The sequence below is a fragment of the Nicotiana attenuata genome, chromosome 2 (genome assembly GCF_001879085.1).
Source record: "Nicotiana attenuata strain UT chromosome 2, NIATTr2, whole genome shotgun sequence".
Taxonomy (NCBI): Eukaryota; Viridiplantae; Streptophyta; class Magnoliopsida; order Solanales; family Solanaceae; genus Nicotiana; species Nicotiana attenuata.
This window is the reverse complement of record NC_031990.1, coordinates 49,575,511-49,599,564: the sequence shown is the minus strand read 5'-3', so window position 1 is coordinate 49,599,564 and position 24,054 is coordinate 49,575,511. Positions and strand designations below refer to the sequence as shown.

The 24,054-nt window shown below is 37.8% G+C and overlaps 2 protein-coding genes across 7 annotated transcripts; both read right to left on the bottom strand.

Annotated features, from left to right (window-relative positions):
* LOC109209430 (glutathionyl-hydroquinone reductase YqjG-like) lies at window positions 13,353-18,189 on the bottom strand. 4 transcript variants are annotated; one of them, XM_019372718.1, is made up of 7 exons: window positions 18,081-18,189; window positions 17,949-18,009; window positions 16,989-17,213; window positions 16,734-16,910; window positions 16,418-16,642; window positions 16,168-16,296; window positions 13,353-13,980 (listed from the first exon to the last, which is right to left on the bottom strand). In XM_019372718.1, exons 3-7 carry the CDS (start codon window positions 17,199-17,201, stop codon window positions 13,747-13,749), a joined length of 978 nt encoding a protein of 325 aa, XP_019228263.1. In that variant the 5' UTR covers window positions 17,202-17,213; window positions 17,949-18,009; window positions 18,081-18,189; the 3' UTR covers window positions 13,353-13,746. The 4 variants fall into 4 exon arrangements, with proteins under 4 accessions (XP_019228263.1, XP_019228248.1, XP_019228241.1 ...); XM_019372703.1 differs by having other exon boundaries at window positions 16,989-17,208; XM_019372696.1 differs by having other exon boundaries at window positions 17,949-18,186.
* Window positions 19,474-23,665, bottom strand: LOC109209413 (pentatricopeptide repeat-containing protein At4g19890). Of its 3 annotated transcripts, none has more exons than XM_019372672.1 (5): window positions 21,240-23,665; window positions 20,941-21,046; window positions 20,516-20,689; window positions 20,210-20,352; window positions 19,474-20,099 (listed from the first exon to the last, which is right to left on the bottom strand). In XM_019372672.1, exons 1-2 carry the CDS (start codon window positions 23,371-23,373, stop codon window positions 21,027-21,029), a joined length of 2,154 nt encoding a protein of 717 aa, XP_019228217.1. In that variant the 5' UTR covers window positions 23,374-23,665; the 3' UTR covers window positions 19,474-20,099; window positions 20,210-20,352; window positions 20,516-20,689; window positions 20,941-21,026. The 3 variants fall into 3 exon arrangements, with proteins under 3 accessions (XP_019228217.1, XP_019228231.1, XP_019228223.1); XM_019372686.1 differs by having other exon boundaries at window positions 20,210-20,349; XM_019372678.1 differs by having other exon boundaries at window positions 20,970-21,046.

Sequence of the window (24,054 nt, the reverse complement as noted above, 5' to 3'; positions counted from 1 at the left end):
AATCGAAATGTAATGGGGCTGCAATTGATACGAAATGAGGCCAAATTTTAAATAGCCAGTTTTCCCCCTTTTTATTTTATAAAAATACTAAAAATGATTTTGAAAGAAAATTAAACATACTGGATCAGTTAATAATCTATAAATATTACTTTAAAAAATATTGGAACCAATTTCATAATTATAAAAATGCTATTAATTCTCAAAATAGGCTAAAATTACAATTATATGCAATTTGACTTTTAAAATACCAAATAAATTTGTAAAAATGTATAAAAATTACCCTAGCTATATTTTGGTATAAATATGAGAATAAAATAAGTTATTCACCAAGATGATAATTTTAGGAATAATTATTGGTTTTTGTACTGCTAAAATAGGGCAATAAATTGATTTAAAAATCTTTAAAAATTGGGAAAAATACTAAAACATTTGGATACACTTATATATGCATACATATGCTATTTTGAAAGGTATTTCGCATATAAAAATATAAAGGAAAAAATTGGGTGTCAACACACAGTTTGGCTCAACGTGAAGCCCAGATAGAGAATCCCATCGCTGAGGGAGAAATTTGGCACAACTGGGCCAAAGAAGGCAGCCCGGATTCACGATTTAGCACTAATATTTGAGGCAAATTACATCATTCAAGAAAATCTGGAGTTTGAACAAATACTGATAATCCTTGAATCAGATGCAAAGCACATTTTAATTCCCACATATATTCTAAAATGAAGATAAAATTCCTAATGTGAGATTTATTTCAACAAAAACCCAATAAGGGATTTTACTATATTGCCAAAATAGAACATTTCGTGCCCAAACAACAACAGACCCATCACTAATCATTACTGAAATTAAAACACTTAATGAATCTTCCCTGGAGCATCATTACCATTCATACAATTGGTCTAACTATCAAACACAACCAACTCTTACTTCAGTTTTTCATCAGAAATACCTGAGAGGACCTCAAAACATATGTATATGTTTGATAACATGGATTCAATAGGAAGCTCTCACCCAAATCCCATTCGAAAGTCCTTTTAAAATGCAGGATGCTCATACACGAGCAAAATCAGAACTAAGTGACAACTCTGAAATTATTAGACTACCACATATTACACTAATTAGACTAAGAGTCACAGTCCTCAATTAACACATATTACACTAAGTCTAAAACACTCTTGAATCAACTATATTCAAACAAAGTCCAAATCCAGCACTTAAAACCAAATGTAATATCAGGGAATGAAGTATACAAAATAAGCTAGACTAGAAAAACATGAATAAAACATGACAGAGTCAAGTAGTAATCAACAACAGGAACTAATGTTTGTCATTTAACTTCAGCTTGGTTTACAGATCTTTACACACTACAAAAAAAGCTCAATCAGGCTTCATTTCCAGTCACAGTTCAAAAGAGTACCTGGTGCAATTAGAGCAAAAGAAAAAGTGAGAAGATCAGCAGCAAAAGCAGATGCACTTCAGTAGATCAACAACAACAAATTCAGCTTCTTTAAACCATTTCGAGCCAGAATGAATCCACGATTACTTCAAATTTTGGAAACCCAAAGAACTACACACAATGCTTTAATGTAACAGTGTTTTTTTTTTTTGTATTTTTTCTTCTGATTCTTCAGACATTTTCAGTGTTTAGTATTTTCAGCCGTTTCTAATTTCTAAGCTCTTCTCCTTTGAAAATTCAGGAAATGGGGCTTTTATAAAGGGGTTTTAGGGCAGCAGTAAAGATTTTGCTAATTATCATTTACCCCCTTCCCCAATTTCATTATTTCCCTTCAAAACCCCAACGCAAAGCCTGTTTTGTTAAATTAGTCCCTTCCCCAATTTCCTTTTTGTTCAATCAACCCCTGAACTCTAAACCCAATTACTGAATTACCCATTCCCTCTTTCCTAGAAGCTTCCTTAGGCAGTTACAAAAGATTTCCCTGCCCAATTTCCCTAAACTACCCCTTAAACAGCTACTATTTACCTTCAGGTAACCAAAATTGGGTCGAGTTATCCCAAGACCCAGCCCAAACCCATGTGTCTCTACTATAGCCCAAACTTACAACTTCAGACCATCAGTCAAAGAGCACTGAAGCTCAAATGAACCGGGCTGTTCATGTTAAATGAAAAAAATGCAGGAGGGAAAAGAAATGAGTCTCAGAGAACTCAAATGATTCAAAAAAAAACACTTAATCAATATAACAACAATTTGAAACTTATGAACCAAACAAGTGAATCAAACAAAATAAACAACGAACAAACGACTTAAGAGTATTGACCCCAATTATATCCTCAACGAACTATTTCAACCAAGATCAGAAAAGAAAAAAAAATGACACAAAGAAGGAGAAATACGTACTGAAGCTAACAGAGACAGTCCTCTCTTAATAGACTTGCTGGTTTTGGTCTTGCATGAGGCCGATGGGCTTCGAAATGAATCAAAGTCCATGCTAGTCACTCGTTCTCGAGGAGAAAAGTCGACTGGCGTAGACTTCGAACCATTATCGGCCCAGAAGCTTGAACTTGACAAAGGGAGCAAGATTAGGGTTCACAGGACTTGAATCTTTGATCTGAGATTCGACGAACTAGGCTATGATTCGAGGGTAAAGGGATGGAGATTTGGGATGAGGGGACGAAGAGGGTTCTAGGGTGTTATTTTTGGGTGGATTAAGGCAGTGTAAGGTGGCGCCGCCGGCGAGTATGGTGGAGGTTCCAAGGCGGCGGGTCTTAGGGTTAGAGATGAGAGAGATGGAAGTGAAGAGATACGAGGTTCTCTGAAGTTTGGACAGTTTTAATTAAAATGAAAGGGAGCTTCACAGCCATTGGATGATGAAAAATGAAAGGATGAGATCGATTTAACACCAATGAACTCAAAACGACGTAGTATCGCCCCCATACTACGTCGTTTCAAAGGTCTTAATGACTGACCACTTGGACCGGGTATTGGGTGAAGCTGGGTCGGACTTGAGCGGGTATGGGGGGGGGGGGAATTCATTTGGGCCTGCCAAATTGTCCCAAATCACAACCCTTTTTATTTGACTCTTTTCATTTCTTTTAATCAATTTTTCCTTTTTCCTTTTCAAATTAAATCAAATCCTAAATTACTCTTAAACTAAATATTTTACCAAATCAAGATAATTACTCAAAATAATATTTATCACAACTAATTAATTCCCAAATTAAAAGAAAGCTACAAAATTCAAAGCTAAATAAAAAATGCAAAAATGAGTCATTTTTTTCTATTTTTGTCAGACAAATTAATTTACTAATTAATCTAAAATGTAAAATTAAGTCCTACATGCAAATGAAATATATATTTTTTCTGTATTTTCATAAATTAAATAAAATAAACGTGCACAGACAAATGCAAGCAAAAAAATGCTACAAAAATCCACGAAATTGCAAACAATGGGAAAAATTTATTTTGTTTGAATTTATAGGAATAATTCATATAGGGCAAAAATCACGTGCTCACACCTGGTATGATGCTGCATATCTTGGGGGCGATGGTGATGAAGAAGGGGATCGAGGTGGCCACGGTATCGGTTGTCAAAGCGATGGTGCTGAAGGTCCTAGTGGATCGGCGTCTTCATGAGCCTTTGTAAAAATGTTTATGAAATGGAATATCCAAATTGCTTTCTGCATCTGTCTCTTAGTCTGCGGTTAATTTATCTATACTTTCGTGTTTTTTGCTTGTGTTTCTTGTTTGAGCGAGGTAGATTCGTGTTTGAACTTAAATTTTATTACGGCCAAGAACCGGTAGGTGTTAGTTCGAACAAGGTCGAATGTACGATTACGTTCGAGGGCTGGTAGGTGTTAGTTCGAACAAGGTCGAACGTAATCTGAATATGATTACAACTGAGGGCCGGTAGGTGTTAGTTCGAACAAGGTCGAACGTAACCTAAATTCGATATGGCTGAAGACCGGTAGGTGTTATTTCGAACAAGGTCGAACATAACCTAAATTTGATTAAGGCCGAGGGCCAGTAGGTGTTAGTTCGAACAAGCTCAAACATAACCAGAATCTGATTACGGCCGAGGGCCCGTAGGTGTTAGTTCGAACAAGGTCGAATGCAACCTAAATTCGATTACGGCCGATGGCCGGTAGGTATTAGTTCGAACATAACCTAAATTCGATTACGACCGAGGGTCGGTAGGTGTTAATTCGAACAAGGTCGAACATAACCTAAATTTAGAAAGATGTGCTGATAAGTGCGAAGTTTGCCGAAACCATAAACTTTAAGCATCGTTTCTTTGGTCATACACTGGAGAAATAACAACAAACTTCAAGCATTGTTGTTTCGGTTGTACACTTGGAGAATTTACAAATTTTTGGGCATTGGCTGGCGTTCCAGTCCCAATCCCAGTCTATCTAGTCCTTTCATTGGTTGACCTGGAGAGTGCTTGAGAGGTCGAGCAATGAACTAGCCCTTCCGGTCCCATCTTTGCGTACTTTGACTTGAAGTATTCCCTTCATCACCTTGTTAAAAACCTTCTTGAGAAAACCCAATTGGACAAAATCCAAGTGAGGGAAAAAAGAGTACGACTTGGGGGACGCTTTATCTCTTAAAAGTTGAAGTACTTGAGGTGGGCAATCTTCCAGTTGATTAGTAGTAGCTTTCCTTCCATTGTTTCTAGTTGGAATGACCATTTGTTCGCTTTTGCCATGATTTTGTATAGACCTTCCCAATTTGTTCCTAGATTACTTTCCCATGGGTCTTTGCTTGCTTGTGTTTTAGCTTTAAGCACGTAGTCCCCGACTTTGAGCGGCCTGGCCCTTGCTTTCTTGTTATAATAGCATTTTGCTTGCTGTTTTTGGGTGATTATTCCTTATATAGTCTATGTCTCTTCGTTCTTCGACTTCTTCGAGCTCCTTCCTTTTGCTTTCGTCGTTGCTTGTACCGCTTTCTTGGGAGTACCTTAGGTTGGGATCTCCGACCTCGACTGGTATTATTGCAACGGTCCCATAGACCAAAGAGTAGGGTGTCTCTCCTCTGCCCGGTTTCGGCGCTATTCGATAGGCCCACAATACTTTGGTAATATTTCCGGCCACATTCCCTTTGTGTCTTCAAGATTTTTCTTCATGACGTTCAGTATCGACTTGTTGGAGGACTCTACTTTCCCATTGCCCGCGGGTGGTATGGCATCGAGAGTATTCTTTTGATATGCCATTTCTCAAAAAACTCGACGGTTTTCTTTCCCATGAACTGGGGTCCGTTGTCACAGCTAATGTCTTTGGGGAGGCTGAACCGACATATGATGTTTTTCCATATAAAGGCGATCACTTCCTCTTCACGTATGAGAGTGAATGCTTCTACTTCCACCCATTTAGAGAAATAGTCAGTTAAAACCAAAAGGAATTATATGTCACCTCGCCCTGTCGAGAGGGGGCCCACGATGTCTATTCCCCGTTTGATGAAAGACCAAGGTGAGGTGAGTGCGTGAAGGTGTTCACCCGCTTGGTGAATCATCGGAGCGTACTTTTGGCATTGTTCGCATCTTTTCATGAAGTCCGCGGCCTCCTTTTTCATGGTGCACCAGTAATATCTTGCCCATATGAGGCATCTGACCAGAGCCCGATTGCCGGAGTGAGGTCCACAATGGCCCTTGTGGACCTCTTCAAGGACGCGCTGCGTCTGATTTGGGCCCAAGCATTTTGCCAGAGGGCCGCCGTAAGTTATCTTATACAGGTCGTTGTGGATGATACTGTACCTGGTTGCTTGCATTCTTAGTTTCTTGGCTTCATTTTATCATCAGGGTGTGTGCCGTCCTGCAAATATGTAATAATACGATTGCACCAGTCCCAAGTTAAGTTTACAGTTCTTATGTCGATTTAATCAAGAAATGAGCTGAGGAGGTGGACTACATTTTTGTCTTTGGTTGCGATGCTTTTGGTGGCTGTGGCTAGTTTAGCAAGGCCATCCGCCTCAACGTTCTGTGCTCGAGAAATTTGGTCGAGCTGACATTCGTCGAACTCGGGCAGCAGCTTGCAGATTTCAGTCTAATATTTTTGCAATCTCTGTTCTTTGATTTGGTAAGTCCGTGTGACTTGGTTGACTACGAGTTGGGAATCACAACATAGTTTTAGCCATCTTGCCCCGTACTTGAATTCTAGTCTCAAACCTGCAATTACGTCGCATACTCGCCTTGTTGTTAGTCATATATCGGTACCTTATGGACTGGCGAATTACATAGCCTATTGGGACTTTGAGTACGAGTCCCAGTCCGGACCCTGACGCGTTAGATGCGCCATCGGTGTATAGGACCCAGAGATCTTGTGTTTGGGGGGAAGTTTGAGCGGCTTCCCTTTAAACTTCGGGCATTACTTTTGCGTTGAAGTCGCCGACGAAGTCCCCGAGCACTTGTGACTTTATTGATGTTCGCAGCTGGTACGTGATATCATGCTCGCTCAGCTCGATGACTCATTTGGCTAGCCTTCCCGATAGCCCGAGTTTATGCAAAATTCTTCTCAGGGGGAAAGTCGTGACGACCGAGATGGGGTGGCATTGGAAATATGGTCTAAGCTTTCGCGAAACTACGACTAAGGCCACAACCAGCTTTTCGAGGTGAGGATACCTCATCTCAGGGCTGACTAATTTTTTGATAATATAATAGATGGGGGATTGCGTACCTTTGTTTTTCTCGAACTAGGATTGCGCTCACAGCTACTTCGGATACAGCGAGATAAACGAGGAGACGTTCCCCTAGCTCTGGTTTTGAAAGCAGTGGTGGCGACGACAAGTATGACTTTAATTCCTTCAGGGTTTGGACACACTCCGAAGTCCATTGGAGGCCGTTATCCTTCTTGAGTACGGAAAATAATTTGTGACATCTATCAGAAGATCGTGAAATGAATCTTGATAGGGCGGCGATTCAGCCAGTCAACCTTTGAACCTATTTTTTTATGGTTAAGTGTTCCGGTATCCCCTTGGTGGCTTTGATTTGGTCAGGATTGACATCGATCCCTCTCTGTGATACCAGGAAACCTAGAAACTTTCCTAAGGCCACGCCAAACGCACACTTTAGGGTTCAGCTTCATTCTATATCGTCTGAGTATGCCGAAAGTTTCTCTCATATGGTCGATGTGATCTTCTTTCCTTTTGGACTTGACTAGCATGTCGTCTATATAGACTTCGATCATTTTGATGAGTTGGTCCTTGAACATACGCATCACCAACCTTTGGTAAGTTGCCCCCGCGTTCTTTAACCCGAAAGGCATGACCCTGTAGTAGTACGTCCCTTGATGGGTGATTGATGTGGTTTTTCCTTGATCCTCTTCTTTCATGAGGATTTGATTATAACCTGAATAAGCGTCCAAGAAGCTCAGTAGTTCATGCCTTCTGTTGCATCGATGAGTTGGTCGACATGGGGTAATGGGAGTGAATCCTTGGGCATGCTTTGTTCAAATCTGTGAAATCCACGCACATTCGCCATTACCTATTCTTCTTCTTGACAATGACCATGTTGGAGACCTACCGGGGGTACTTCGACTCCTTGATGGAGCCATTCTCCAACAGTTTTTCTACCTCTTCACGTACCGCGTCATTAATTACGGACTTGAATTTATGTCTGACTTGTCTTACTGGGGGGTGGAATGGGCCGACGTTCAGTTTGTGCGTGGCAATTTCCTTTAGGATACCTAGCATATCTGCATGGCTGAAAGTAAACAAATATGCATTATTTGCTAAGAATCGACAGAATTTACCTAGTTCCTAAAGTTTGCAGCCGATGTAATCTTTCTTACTGTGGTCATTGAGGTTTAATTGAACGGGGTCGAGGTCTTCTATGGTCGATCCTGCAGCTTTGACCATATCGGGGTCTCTGATGACATCCTCGCTGTCGTCACATGTCGACCTCGATCGTGTGATTGCTATGCCTCTTTTTCTTTGTCCTTATTTTGTTGAGTGACCGTGCTATCTAGGGCGATGCGGTAGCATTACCAGGATATGCGTTGTTCCCTTTGTATACTGAATATTCCCTATGGAGTCGGGAACTTGATGACCTGGTATAAGCTGGAAGGGACAACTGTCCTGGTGTGTATCCATGGTCCCCCTATTATGGCGTTGTACGATGTGTCTTGGTCCATGATGTGGAATATGGTTTCCAGAGTGACGCCGCCGGCCAGAATGGGGAGTGTGATTTCACCAGATGTCGCTCGACTGCATTGTTAAAACCAGTTAGCGTGATGCAACACGGTGCTATCTTATCTTCGAGTCTCATTTGTGCAAGTACTCGAGGATGTATAATGCACGTGCCGCTCCCATCATCTACCATAATGCATCTCACATCAGTATTTAAAATTTGTAAAGTGATAACAAGGGCATCATCGTGAGGAAAAGCCAAATCGTTGGTATCTGACTTATCGAAGATGATACCCTCTTCGACTTCGTCATATCGTTCGCAGGTGATTGACCGTTTGAGCTTGTGGGTAGTGGTGAACTTCACGCTGTTTATGGAAGCATCGTCACCATCGCCGATGATCATGTGGACGGTACGAGCTGGTGAGTGTGGCTTCGGCGGTCCTTCGTGTTGTTCGCGTCCTCTGGCAAAGTTTGTCCTCCCCCGGTCGCTCAGCAACTCTTTGAGCTGTCCTTGTCGTAACATGTTTACGACCTCTTGCCTTAGGGTGATGCAATCTTCGGTTTTATGCCCTCGTTCTTGATGGAACTCGCAGAGGGTGTCTGACCTTTTGGTACTCGGATCTGATCTCATCTTCTGCAGCCACTTTACCTTTGTTCCGAGCTTCTCTAGGGCATAGCCTATTTCTGTAGGTGACACACAAAAGTTGTGAGCGGATAATAAAGGGGGCATACCTCTTTCATTCCGATGAGTCCCTATCCTTGTTCTAGGTAGGCCTTCTTCGTAGTAGGAGGAGGACGCAACGACCGTTCTGACATACGGTTGATGACGTTCCCTGTTAGATCACGGAGCTGCGAGATCTCTTCTTATATCATTTCTTCGATCTTTTCTGGATTCGGTCTGTACCGAGGTCAGTCGATGAGTTGGTCCATTTGCTCGGACCTCGGCACAATATGCGTTGTGTATTTTATCCCAAGTGGTTGGGGGTACTTCATCAGTCCACTTAATAAATTTCTAGTCGCCCTCGAACCATCCCTGCTCAACCCGTTCTGAAAGGCTGTGACCACCATCCCTTTTGACATGTTCGGCAGGGTCATCCTTACTCGGTTAAATCGCGCGAGAAAGTCCCTCAATCCCTCTCTCGGAGACTGTTTAATAGCAAATATGTTGTTCACTCTCGCCTCGGCCTTCTTGGCCCCAGCATGGGCCATTACAAACTTATCGGCCATCTCTTCAAAAGTTTCTATGAAACGCGCAGGTAGTTGTGAATACCATGTTAACACTCCTCCTGTGAGGGTTTCACCGAATTTTTTCAACAAAATGGAGGACGCTTGTTCTTTGGCGAGGTCATTTCCTTTCACGGCGGTGACGTAGTGAGTCACATGATCTTCAGGGTCGGTTGTGCCATCATATATCCTGAGGTAGGGCGAAATTTTAAAGTTTTTGGTATGGCATGTGGGGAGGCATCATCACTATATGGTTGCTCGACGAACCGGCCTCTCTTCAGCAAGAGCTTAGGGGCGCCCGGTATTTTATCGACCCTTTGTTGGTGTAATTTTATTTGGTCCCGGAGTGCTTTGTTCTCATTCTCCATTTCCTCTATCCTTTTCAGAATGGCTGCAAGAGTGTCATTACCTGCACTATTAATGACATGGTGAGTAATGCCTGTCGTTGGAGGAGGAGGGAGTTGGTTGTCCTGCTCGTCTGCTTGTAGTATAACTCAAGTCCTTGCGTTTTCTGTAGCAGTGTCCCGAGCGGGCTTGTGGAGGACGCTGGTTAGCGTGTTAGTTAGCCATGCCTCAAGGAGCTTTTTTACAGCTGGGGACGTCTCCTTCGCCACAGATGTGGAGGCTCCTTTACGAAGAGATTTTGTGATACTACAGTGATGAGGAGGTGGCCCATCTCGTCTAGGGGAGGCATTGGGCGTTGCGTCTTCGTCTGCTGTTTCACAACTTTCATTGATGGCATTCATGAGGATGGTTGGGAGGTCACTTTTTATTCTCGTCATTTATTCTCTATTACCTGCCATATTGGGATTTGTGCACATAAAAAAAAGAGATTTTGTTTTGCTCTTTTTCTTTTTTACGTTAATGATCATTGTTGGTTGTAGATCTAGAAGAAACTAAAAATTTAACTAGGAAATCCCCACAGACGACGCCAAGTTGTTTGACCAAAAAATATAATCCTTGGTTCAAATAATTAAATTTTTGTGATAAGTGGTTAAACCTACTTAACAATAATATTTCTAGATGCAAGTTCCAAAAGCGTAATAAACGTTGGACAGATATGGTAGAGATATAATACTAGTGTGCAATAATTATTCCAAGTAGTGTGAGCAATAATAGAGCATTTAATAACAGTGAATAACAATAAATGGCATTTGAGTAAATAGAAGGAATGATTCACCCAATAAAGGATGAACTAGGTGGTTGTTCCTCCTCACAGTGATGAGTGACAGACAAACCTTGAATGTTCGAATTATTCTCGAATCTGATGGAAAGTAGGGAATAATTTGGACAAGAATCTTGATGAAAAGATCCTGCTTGTTTCTTAGTAAGAGAGAGAGAATATTTAACTAAAAGTTGGGTCTTACAGATAAATCTCCCGTGTCCCACATCATTGGTTCCTCTTTCTATTTATATGAGACGTATTTCTAATAAACCCTAATAGTAAAAAATGCAGAGAATATTCACTGGAATATTCTCTTTAATATCTTATTTCGAAAACCAGCTGTTAAAACTTCATCAACGATGTTCGACCCAGACTATTGTCGACATCTCGACCATGGCTCGCGTCGACTCTTTCACTATAAGCATTTATGCTCCCTGGCCCACCTCGACTAATGACGACTCAAGAATTCTTCCTTTAGAGTAATCTTATCTTGAATATTATCTGACAGATTTCGGCCCATACAATTTCTCTGTCTATTTTCCTTTTTTTTGGAGGGGGGGGTAAGCATTTTGGTTTAGAATAATATTATATATATATATATATATATATATATTATATATATATATATATTATATATATATATATATTATTTATATATATCATTACACCACCATATTGAGAGCTTAGGAGATACAAAAAATGAAAAGGTTTAGATGCTAGCAGACAGGAAATAAAGTTTTCAGTGACAAGGTTCTTATGGCAATCTCTTTAGTTGCCACCAAAAATAAGTGCCAAGTCACCAAATAAGTCATAGTTTCATCGTCGAACTGTTTATTTATGAAGTAGCGACTACTATATATATATATATATATATATATATATATATATATATATATGTATGTATATATATATATCACGTACACCACCATATTGAGAGCTTAGGAGATACAAAAATGAAAAGGTTTAGATGCTAGCAGACAGGAAATAAAGTTTTCAGTGACAAGGTTCTATGGCAATCTCTTTAGTTGCCACCAAAAATAAGTGCCAAGTCACCAAATAAGTCATAGTTTCATCGTCGAACTGTATGGCGTTATTTTGAGTAGCGACCTGAGTTAAATTTATTTTATTCACATTTATTTACTTTTTGTGGCGAGCTTAAGCCCACGTAAGCTATTATTATCATTCATGGCGATTAAGCTCGCCATAAAATGTAAACAACTACGCCACAAATAAATTTAACGTATCTCAGCTGTAAAAAAGGCGCCTAACTTAAATATATTTTGTGGCGCATTGCTTACTTTTTATGGCGAGCTTAGTTGCCATAAAGCTAATAGTAGCTTCTATGGAGATTAAGCTCGATACAAAAAGTGCCACAAATATATTTAAGGAAGGTCGCTACTTATTAAGGCAACTTGACACTTGCTTTTGGTGGAGACTAGAGAGGTCGCACAAACATTGTCACTTAAAATTTTATTTCTTGTAAATAGTTGGTGACTTTATTATGACTATTCCTTGGGAGGTGTTTGATGTATAAACTAGGAGGGAATTTGATTTTACACCATATGATCTCATTAACTATATAATTTCATTAAAAGAAAGTGTACGAGATAATGTATTTCCTTTTAAAATTCAATATTAAAGGGAATAAGAAGTTTTTGGATCTCGATTTGTACTTTAGGTGTCAAATGTGTTACTTAAAATGATTATTGATTGTAAGGTTTGATTTTTCCTTCTAAAAGGTTTTGCTTTCTAACAAGTCAAGATTCCTTCAAACCACTCATTTATATTTATATTGTTGTATATAAATATTAAGCAGGAGAAACTATTGAAATAATAATTGGAACTTCAATTTGATACGGACGACGTCATATCAAACTTTGAATCTAGTCCTCATTAAATGAATTTGAACATATCAAACTTGAGAAATTTATAATAAAATAGTATTGTTAGTAAACGATATAAATTTTTTTCAATATCTCAACATCAAAGGGGATCGTATAAATTGATTAAGAGTATTCTTTTCTCATTTAAAAATAGATTCACAGACGAAACTTTTTGTAATATTTTTTCCTTCCTTTGTTAGCCCACTTTGCAAGTTGTTGGTTTCTCTTTCAACGTCAATTTAGTTAGCCATAGGATCGACTACTCTTATGACATGGGATAAAATGTGTCATTTTGAAGAAAGTAACACTACAACAAATATAGTATTTGTTCCCCTAATTTGTCCTGTGTAGCTCCAACATGAAAGTGGTAGGGCGCGTCCCTGATAATTGCGTCGTTGTGCCTGAATTGTGAGGGCTCTTAGCCACAATGGATAGTTTAATGTGTCATCGGCGCCTGACCCTGAGATGCGAATCATCCAAGGCACATTAACATTCATAAAAATACAACACAGTCGCCCACTTGCCACGAATAAGGGTGTGCATAACGCTTCGGGCGAGATTTGGACTTTACCATTATAGTGAATAATGTAAAATGTAGTTATTTTAATGTGACAACAAATAGTTTTATGACTTTATTGTTATGGTAGGTAAAATTCAGTGGCCATTCGAGATATTGACTCAGTGCCAGAGTTTACCTGTAAATAACTGAGATCATCTTATAACAGGTTGCTTCATTGCAAGACCTGCGTGGTTGTCAATTTTCCATGATCTCATAAATTCAAGATTGATTTCCTTAACTTTGATGCTTGTAAATGTGTAGAAATTGCAAGTATTTAAATGATTCATCGATATGTTTGATTTAGCTATTTATATCGACTCTAAAGTGAAGGTACTTGATGCAGTGAAGCAAAAACATTGCTACTCTAACTCTGGAATCTGACTAATTGGAACTAGTTGCGCTGGATATAAGAAAAACAAGAAATACAAAAGACTATTATCAGTGAAGGGGATGAATAGCACTATAGCAGTAAATGTAACAGCAACTGTTGTTTACTCCTCGCTTTTCAGAAAACTAGCAAAACTTACATCTCCTGTTATTAGATAATTTTACACAGCAGACACATGAGTCATGAGGCAGTATAAGTTGTAGCAACCCCACAGAAACAAACACTTCTAGGATGAAGAAACAGCGTAGCAGCAGCTATTGTTTAGCTCCTCGCATACGAAAAACTAGCACAACTTACATCTCTTATTATTACATAATTTTACACTGTAAAAAGCTGAAGATTCATGAGGCACCATCAGTTGTAGACTCCGCAGGAATACTTCTTAACAGGTGAACAAGATGAGCGGACTTTGAAAATGCATGCCAAGACTGTGTACCATTCCTACTTAGAGAACTTCTCTCGATCATGTGGAGAAGAATAGTCGATATTTGGACCCTGGGGAATGATTCCATAAGGATTGATGGTCGGATGGCTCCCATAGTAATGTTTTTTGATGTGTTCCATGTTGACAGTACTGCTCATGCCAGGTATTTGGAAAACGTCTTTTGTGTAATTGAACAGATGTGGAAATTCACGTAGTAGCTTCTTGTTGCACTTGAAGTGGACAGCATACACCTGCAATTATCCAAAACCACTTGGATCAACTCCCTAATCTGGAAGGAAAGGGATTGGACACAACAAAATATCTGTCAAATGCTCATGCAATCATAAAGTTTGATATTCACCAACAAGCTTCTCAACCATATATCGAATATCATGTTCTCTTTTTTCCAAAATTTGGAAAGGGATCTGTTTTATTATTCTTTCTCTCGGTGGAAAAGTCATTGATCATACATCAAGATGAGTGAGATGAAAGTCGATATAAGCTATCAACAAAGAGTAAAAAAAATAAAAATTGAAGAGAAATTCACTCCATATAATATTGCTAGTCTTACTCTCTGGGGTTTTCTTCTCCTTAGTGAGTTAGTTCTAACTTCTAATTGACTCACATGCTAATATTATCAGTTTAACACTATCTTTGGTAAATAGCATATACCATGGAGCTTTATCCTATATATTATTGGTGAGCTTATCCATAATTTGGGTGAACCCATACTAGCTCAGCGCATAATTTGGGTGAACCCATACTAGCTCAGCGCATATCGCCAATGTAAACTTAGGGCTATGACAAAACCTAATCTAAGGGTTTAAATGTTTTAGTCTAAAGATTAAACCTTTAATTGCAGCTCTCAATTTTTTCTTAGTTTATGAGTCGCCCTTCGACTTAGCTAGGTCATTTAAGGTAGTAATGGAGTTATGCTTGGAAATCTTGGGTCCTCTCCCAGTTAATGCTAGACGCAATTCCTAGGAAATGGGAGGTCCATTTTTTGACAAATGTGAAGGTCATATTTGTGAATCACCCTAGCAGGGTCGCAGTGTGAGAAGATCCACTGGTTTTAATGATATCAATGTACTTATGAGCGGTTCAGACTGATTGGAGGGCAAGTACTGATGTGACCTGCTCATCATGGAGAGGTTGATTGCCACACTAGTAAGGTTTCGATGTTGCAGTGCATAGGAGGAATTTGAAGCTTTAGCATTCAAATGAACCCACGGTTAACTTTGGAATATAAACAAGTCTGGGAGTGTTTCATGAGTGCAAACTCAAAGGACTAATTCCCAATCTCTTAGGGTTTAAATCGTTTATTCTATGTTTTTTTGGTGGAAAGAAATGTCCCATTCGAAGATTAATACTTCAATTGCAGCTACCAATTCTTTTTCTTACTACGAGTCGCCCACTTAGCTAGGGAAGTCATGCTTGTAAATCTTGGGTACTTCCGCAGTAAATTATAGAGACAATTCTTAGAAAATGGGAGGTCTATTTTAGACCTATATAATACAAGGGCAAGACTATTGAAGGCCTATTTTTCAAACACCTTCCAAGAGTTCAGCACGACTACATGCCAAACATAGGCCTAGGCTTTCATAGATAGGTAGCTGTAATGAGAAGATCAACTGGTTCTATTGATATCAATGGACTTCTGTGAACAACGGCACAGACTTTAGGGAGGGTAAGTATTGATGTGATCTAACACCTGAAGGGGAAGATTGCCGCATCAATAAATTTTGAAGTTCCAGTACAAAGAAGTATCCAAAGCTTTAGCATTCAAACAAACTCAAGGTAAACTTTGTAATGAACCAATGATACTGAGGATAAGAGAGTACAAAAAGCAATCTCCTTCCTAAATATTCACTAGTTCCTTTTATTTTATTTTTTTTCCTTTTAGTGATGTTTCTAAAAGCTTTGACCAAGTGTTTGATGTTCAAAAAATTTCTCTTGATTGAAAAATTCGATATGTCGACACGTTTCAGGTCAAGTAGAAAAGTCCAAGACTTTTCTTCTTTTTTTTTTTCCTTGCTCAAATTAAAAGCATAGGTTGTTAGTTTAAGTCGCAAGAGTGATAAATTTAGTAATAAAAGTATATTTGTCAAAATTTAATTTGCTCATATTGAAATAAATCTGGTTTTTCTGGATTTGAAATAAATCTGGTTTTTCTGGATGGATAACATGGCTATTCTCTTTTTAATTTCGAGTAACCGCAAGATTTAGCTTCTAAATTTGATAAAACAAATAGAATTTCCTAACTCAAGAAGTGAATATGTGAGACTGAAAAGTCGTAAGAGTCCTAACTCATAAGAGTAAGTTTCTAATAGCATGTTTGGCCAAGCTTTTCCAAAGGCCGAAAGTGTTTTTTTTCTTCCCTAAAAGTCTAAATAATTCACTTTGGAAGGAACAAGGTCCATAAGAAAACAGTCACTAACCTCGTCAAACCTAATCAGGGTGACAAACAAACGAATATCTGCTTCAGTCACTTGATCTCCACATAAGTATCTCTGCTTGCTCAGTATCATCTCACATTTATCCAAAGTTTCGTACAGTTTTTGCACTGCCTGCAAGGACAGAAAGGAGATAAATTGTTCTCAGATAGAACTGATTGAAGAACTATAAGATTTAAGATGCTTAAAAAACTACTCCAATTTTTAGCCTATTTCTAAGTGAGGTAAAAGTTACCTCATCGTATGGCTCCTGCTTCTTTGCAAAACCACATCGATATACTCCATTGTTTATTCCATCATATATCCACTCATTTATTTCATTGATTTGGGATTGCAAATGAGGAGGATAAAGGTCCAGAGCTGCATTCCCAGCTATGTCGTTGAATTCACTATTAAACATGCGTATTATATCTGAACTCTCATTGTTCACGATTGTCTTCAGTTTCTTATCCCAAAGAACCTATTAGAAAAACCAGACCATCAATCAACAAAAAATTGACATACAATGCAAATAAATGTTAATAAAGATTCTATTTATCAATAAATCATACCGGAACTGTGTATTTTCCAGAATAGTTTGTACTTGCAAACTCATATAGCTCCCTTATGTTTTTGGCTCCATTAAGAGGATCAGGCTCGGCTCCTGGCTCCTCGGCGCTTGAAGAAGCAAAAACCCACCCCATGTGCTCATCACTGTCCTTCGTCCTCTCCCATTTAGATTTAACAGACTGCGAGCCAAACACAGAGGAAGAGATTGTTAGGAATCCAAACTTGAGTCCAGCATATAAGTTCATTCAACTGCTTACTGTGAAACTAATGGCTTGATCAAGTCCTTTGATGTTCAAGTAGGCAAGACACCTTGATGCCCATGGGCAAGCATATGATATGTAGAGATGGTACCTCCCAGATTCTGCTGGAAAACGGGAACCGGGATCCCTTGAGATGATATTACGGAAGGTTGATGCAGTTCTCTCGAATGCACCAGTTGCTGACATCTCATCCAGAGCGGAACGCGCCATTTGTAGACTGTGCTGGCATTGACCAGTAAGATCAGATATTAGTATAACCTTTCATCCTTTCAAACGAGAAGCATAATTGAGCATGATCCCGAATCTAAAGAAGATGTTATTTGTTCAACAAAGCACGCGACACCTTAACTTATAATTTTAGAGAAGTTATAAATTATGCAGCCATTATATTCAATTGAATAACACTAACATATGATCCATATTCCTGTTAGTGGAGAGAAATATAACTACTATGCAGAAAATAGAAAATCCTATCACTGTTTCCCTATCATTCTTACTCAGACACGATTCATAGTTCATATCAAGAACTTATAATCTGGAAATACACTATAAAGTCAGAATCACAATTCCTCATAAGCTAATTCTAATACCCTTTTTCCTACCCTTTTCTCTTTGTGGGACCCTGCTCAATTTTCTGAAAAGGGCACCAAGCAATTCAACAAAGTAAAACCCCTTCAGACTCTAGAACAGACTAAACTATCAGCTAAAACCCGGAATTAGAATTAAAATTTACACACAAGAATAAAAATATAAAGATTTTTTTTTTTTCGTTTTGTTATTAACCATGCAAATTCCCCTGAGCGAGTAAACCACAAAGTCAAGAATTCCTCTAAGAACATGGAATTAGCCATCTTGTGTAAAGGGTTTCAAAATCATAAAACCCTATAAAAATGATATAAAACACATCACCCACTGTGCTGCTGGAAAAAGATTAAGAACTGAAATTAAGTTGATTACCTTGAAGGAGAGCTGTTGGAATCCAGAAGTGTATTTCAGTGCTGTTTGTACTTGGATTTCTCTGTTTATAAAAGGAACGTTCATACTTGTATATATGAAAAATATGATCAAATAATAAATGCAAAGTACTACCTGTGTTAGTTTATTTTTATTGCTATTATTGTTTATACTTTGAATCTTGAGAATGGCACTTATAATCACGATACACTAGTAAGTGGGGAAATTTTCTATTGTTTGGAACTATTAATCTAATCATCTTTCCACTAATTTTGAAGAATTAGTAGACTTGAATTGAAAATTTTTATTAGGAAGTTTTAATATTCGAATGAATTAATTTTTTAGCAAATTCGATATTATAATAAAATTCTTTATTTATTGACTTTGGTCAAATTCGATGGCAAATTGGAAATTAGTTGGTGATAATGATTTTGGCAAATTTATGATGACATAAAGAGTACTGTGTTGAATTTCTTATCTTTATTATTTAAAAGGAAATAAAAATGTATTACTATGTTTTACGTTAGACCAAGATTAAGTTATGGCAAAAGTAATTGAGTACTCAAGTTCTCTTTTGCTACTTGAGGCTCACATCATTAGTGACCGCATGCTTTGTCCATCCAAAAGTAGTTGTTTCTTTCTCTATTTCTCATTTTGTTCGATACCATCATCATCATCATCATCATCATCATTATAAGAGTCGAGATTTCGTGAAATTTAAATCAAATGGATATATATATGTCGTAAAGTTTAATTTATTATTGCAGTTTTTTGATAAATAATGCTAAAAGGTACGCAGTTTTTTTTTTTTTGATAAAAGTTTTATCCTTAATTGAATAATCTTCAAAAAAATAGATACATAGACATTCTTTTAAAAATAAAATAAATAATAGAAGAGTTGTATCATTTTGACCGATTCCTAAATATATTAGCTTTATAAAGAACAATTTAAAGCATAAACAAATTAGTCATCTAATTTAAGATAGATGGTGCATTCAACCAATATTTCCGGATAAAACGATAAAGATACAAAATTAACAACCATTACAACTAATGCATTGAAGTGTGGTCAACCGAATACTCTTCGTCGAAAAATTATACTATGTATATAAAAACTTATATGGTGTATTTAGGTCAAAAATTATTTTTTATGTGTATATTACCATTTGCCAAATTCTTGGATTCGCCACTCCATACCTCCCTCTCCTAACCGACCCTTTCTAAAATACTCATAAAAAATCTTTTTTTATAAAATCTTTAGAACCTTACCTTTTCTTATTAGTCCACATAGATAAATTTAAATGGACAAATTGATTAGGCCGAATAATTCCATATGTTTAGGAATATCATTATTTGATTGATCTAAGTTCATCAACGAATTTTATCAACTGCAGCAAAGAAAGAAACTTCATAAGTCAAAATAGGAAAAAATCAAAATGCCTAGCAACTTTTTCTATGGATATAAGGCTTTAATTGATAGAGATAGAGGAAGCACCGTAAAGATCGATTATCTCATCTTCACACTGGATTAAACTAAAGGATCAACTCAGATGAAGATCCGCAAATCTGAATAGCTGCAGTTGAGAAAATGATAAGCAAAACAAATTGCTAAGTGCAAAGAACCTACATGGGAGAAGATCGTGAAAGTAAGACACATAAATTGTAACGAAGGGAGTACATGACATGTTCTTAACAATACCAAAAAGAAAGAAAGACGAAACACTACAGCTCCTTCGCACTTCCACTACGTATCACCTCCTCAACAGTAGCATTTCAACAACAGCAACATCCATACAGCAATGCTAGCTTTTATCCTGGTATGGTTAGCATTCTTTCTCGTACCATGATTGGGAGGCTCCTCAAGCCAGTAACTTTTTTCGATTTATGACATCGAATTGATAGTCACCACTTTTGTAAAATGCTTCATCCTTCACAAACTCACTAAGAGACAGCGAAAGAACTTAAGATTGGATTGTCAGTCCGGAAATGGATGCAAAGATAAAAAATGATGACGCTTAAATGCCTTGAACACGCTAAGAATCGTTGGACTGGTGACATTTCATGTGAACATAAATAGTTTGAACATGCTAAGAACTGTTGGACTGGAGATATTTCATCATGTGACACATATGTGCAATGGTGGTTTTATGTAGCCTGCAATGTAAACCACCTCTGTCAACAAACATGTGTGAATCCTCTGTCATGTATCCTTTTCTTCTAATCTCAAGAATTTGCAATAATGATATGAGAAGACTTTATCTTACCATGATGTTTAAGCATCAAAATCTAAATGAAACACCTTTCATACAAGCAGGCAGCAGCTACTTAGCGATGACTTGTGCTATGGATCTCCTTCATTAGAATCATTACATACGACTTGACAGCTGCATAGTGTGCTAGCCAACTTCTGACATTTAAAAGAAGGGAAGTAAAAAGGCTTATTGGTATTTGTTGTCAAATAACTGTCCTTCATCACCTCTCTCCTGCTGTATAATACTTTCTGTATACTTTTGTTCTCCTTCCCCAATATTGGACAATGATTATGTGAATATTAAGGAAAAGAAACTTACCTGATTTTCCTACTATAACAATTTTGCAACTGTTAACTTCCTTCAAATATCAACGGGGCGTTTGTGGAGCTTCTCTTTCCAGCAACATCATCACAGTAAAACAATTGAAAGAGTTACACAACTTTCCCTGGAAAAGAATCTTCCTCAGCTTGGTCATCTGCCCCAACACATGATCTACAAGATCAAATAAAAACACTGCAAATAAAAGAATGCTACTTGTATGCTTAGGAGAACCATTATTCATGAAAAACCCAATTTTATAAATAAATAAATACATAGAAGAACCAAAAAACCAAGTCATTCAAGGAACTAAAATGGTATCAAATGAGAGATGATGGAGGATCTTTCCATTTTAGACTTGGAAAATTCTTGCCGTTCTGTTGATCCTCGATTCCACATTATGGGAACTATCAAGAGATTCTAACCTTAAGTGGGCAAAGATATCATTTTTAACCTGCTACTTGCACAGCCACCAAATAGCCTTTCGGTTGTCGTTCAGCAAGCCACAAGATCATTCTGCCATAGATTCTCCTGTTTAAGCGAAATCATACTTATTAGAATGAGCCTAAACAAACTCAATTGGAACTGAAATGCTTTGGCAGTAAACGGGAAACAAATAATTGCAATACTAAAGGAAAAAAAGTGTAGTTGATTGGGCACCTACATAAAGCAAGACACATATTTATAGCAAAACAAGCAAAATTAACAAGCATACAAATCTTACCAAAATCTTTTGTTATTCTCTCATTCATACTGGACACAAGGTCATAGTTATTGCTTTCATAGCACACAGACATAAAGGCTGCAAGAGTTACTCGATCCACACTCTGTTGTTTGTCCAACAGTTTGTGGAAAAATAGAGCAGCTACATCCACATTTTTTTCACTGCAAAGCTTCCTGACTAGGGTACATACAGTTCGAATCCAAAGTTTTTTGTCTAATCTATCTAAGAGGTCCATGGCAATGGTTGGTTCATTGCTCTTGCAATACTCATAAGCTAAAGTCAGCCGTGTTACTTCACATGGGGGAATCCCTTTATCCGTCATTGAATTGTAAAGTTCTCTAGCTTCATCCAACTTTGACTCCTTACAAAGCCCACTAATCAGAGCACCATAAGTGAGGCTATCAGGTACACAACCATATTTTCCCATCCTCTGGAAGTACTTCTTGGCCATGGCCACATTTTTATCTCTACAATATCCGCATATCATTGAAGTACAAGTCTCTTTGGTAGGTGTTAAACCTAAAATTAGAGCATCATCAAAGAGCTTTTCACTGTCTTTCATTTTCTTTTGCCTACACAAGGCAGCAATTAATGCGGTGTATGTATGCATATCAGGGCTGATACCAGCTTTGACCATCTTATTGAAAAGGGCAAAAGCTTGTCTGTTATCTGCTAGCTTGCAGCTCTGAGATATGAGAATGGTGTAAGTCACTAAATCTGGAGAGATTCCACTTTGCAAACCTTTCTTCAGCATCTTATAAGCCTCTTCAACCCTTCCCTTTTTACATAGACCATCAATGACTGCGTTATACGTGAAAATGCCTGCTGTCAAACCCTTTTCATCCATCACACGCAAGAATTCATAAGCAGTATCAAAGTTCCCCACTTTACAGTACCCATCAATGAGAGCAGTGTAGGTGTTGGCGTTAGGGACCAACCCTTGTTCTTGCATTCTGCTCAAAAGCATCTCTGCTCGGTTCAATTTTTCCTGTTTGCAATACCCAGCTATAATGGCTGTATAAGTATGCACATTAGGCTTGTAATTGTCACTCTTCACAAGCTTTAGGAATAGTCTAAATGCCTTATCCATCCAGCCCTTCTTGCAAAGACCGTCAATCAGTGCCGTATGAGTGAAAACATTTGGTTTTAAACCTTTTCTAACCATTTCCTCTAACAACTCAAACGCATGCTTAATTATCCCTTTCTTACACAATCCATTTATCAAACACGTATAATTGATAACATTTGGAGCCAGCCCCAATTCAACCAATTGATTGAAAATCTTCAATGCTCTATTAACAGACCCCTTTTCACAAAACACACTCGTGATCAAAGTGCACGTCGCATTATCAACAAGAAATCCCCTTTCTAGCATTGCACTCAGCCACCTATCAGCCTCTGCAACTCTTCCCATCCTACAATAAGCAACAACCATTGACTCGAAACAAAAAGAATCAGGACACACTCCTCTGTCACACATTTCACCGAACACCTTCTCTGCCATCTCAACATAGCCCATCTCAGTAGCAACACTAACAGCAGAATTCAAACTCTGAGCATTCAAAACCAACCCTTGATTTTGCATCTCAAACACCATATCTATAGCCTCTTTCAACATTCCAATTTCACCGAAATTCCTTAACATAAAATGCATTACTTCATGGGCTTTCTCAAAGTTTCCATTTTTAATCAAATACATAGCTAAAACTATATAAAGCCTCATAAAATGCCTGAAGTTCACATACCCAATTGCCCAATAAAAGAAGCTCAATGCCAGCATTGATCCTCCTTCATCAGCAAGAGAAGCAACAACTGTTATAGCCTGTTCTTGAGTCAAATACTCAGAATCTATAGGCAGTTTCAACTTGGGAGCTGTGGATTTGAAATGGCTATTTTCTTGAATTTTGCAATATGATTCACACACTAAAGAACAAACCCTTTTGACAACTGAATCAAAATCTGAAGAAGATGAAGGTAATGGGTTTGTTGTAAAATAGTCAATTTTGGTATGGCGCCAAGAGGGATTAAAAGTGAAGATGTGGTGAGGTTGGGTGAAAAGGAGGCCATTGAGGAGTGTGTTAGAAGCTGTAAAGTGGTAAAATCTGTAGAGACGATGCAATGTAAAGGAAATCATGAAAAATGTTTTATTTTGAGAGATTGTTGGGGACAACAGCGTTCACAGACACACAGGATCTAATATCAACAGGCGGTACTTCAAATATTCCAGGCTACACTTTATATTTCTCAAGTGTCAGAGTTGGAACAACGGATTTAAAAAATAAAAATTATATATGTGAAGAAGCCAAAAAAATTCAACATTTTATATATATAATTTTTTTAAATAATCTTATATACATAATTACACATTATATTTCCCGACGAAAGGGATTCGGATAAACCCTTCTTAGGCCCTCTAACTCTGCCACTGCTTGTTCTAGTTATGTATCATCAAAGAGTTGACATTAAGAGGGAGTTGATGAAGAATAGTTTGTTATAATTTGTTGGAAAGTACGTGGGATTTAAGTGAGTCCACTTCTGGAGCCTTTTAATCTGTCTTTTTATATATTTAATTTAGAATACATACTCTTGTATGTGTGCAAATACATATAGATATATATTAGGAATTTTTACCTCATATAGCAAAGGATAATACCTTATTTATTTTAAATAAATACCATTTAAAAAAATTATATTCTATAGATACCTTTTAAGGTTTATAGCAAAATATTTAATTTTGGTTACCTCCTAGCCCTAAGCCACTAAATACGCTAGTCAGTTACACTATTTTCTTTCTCTCTCTCTACTTTGATACATC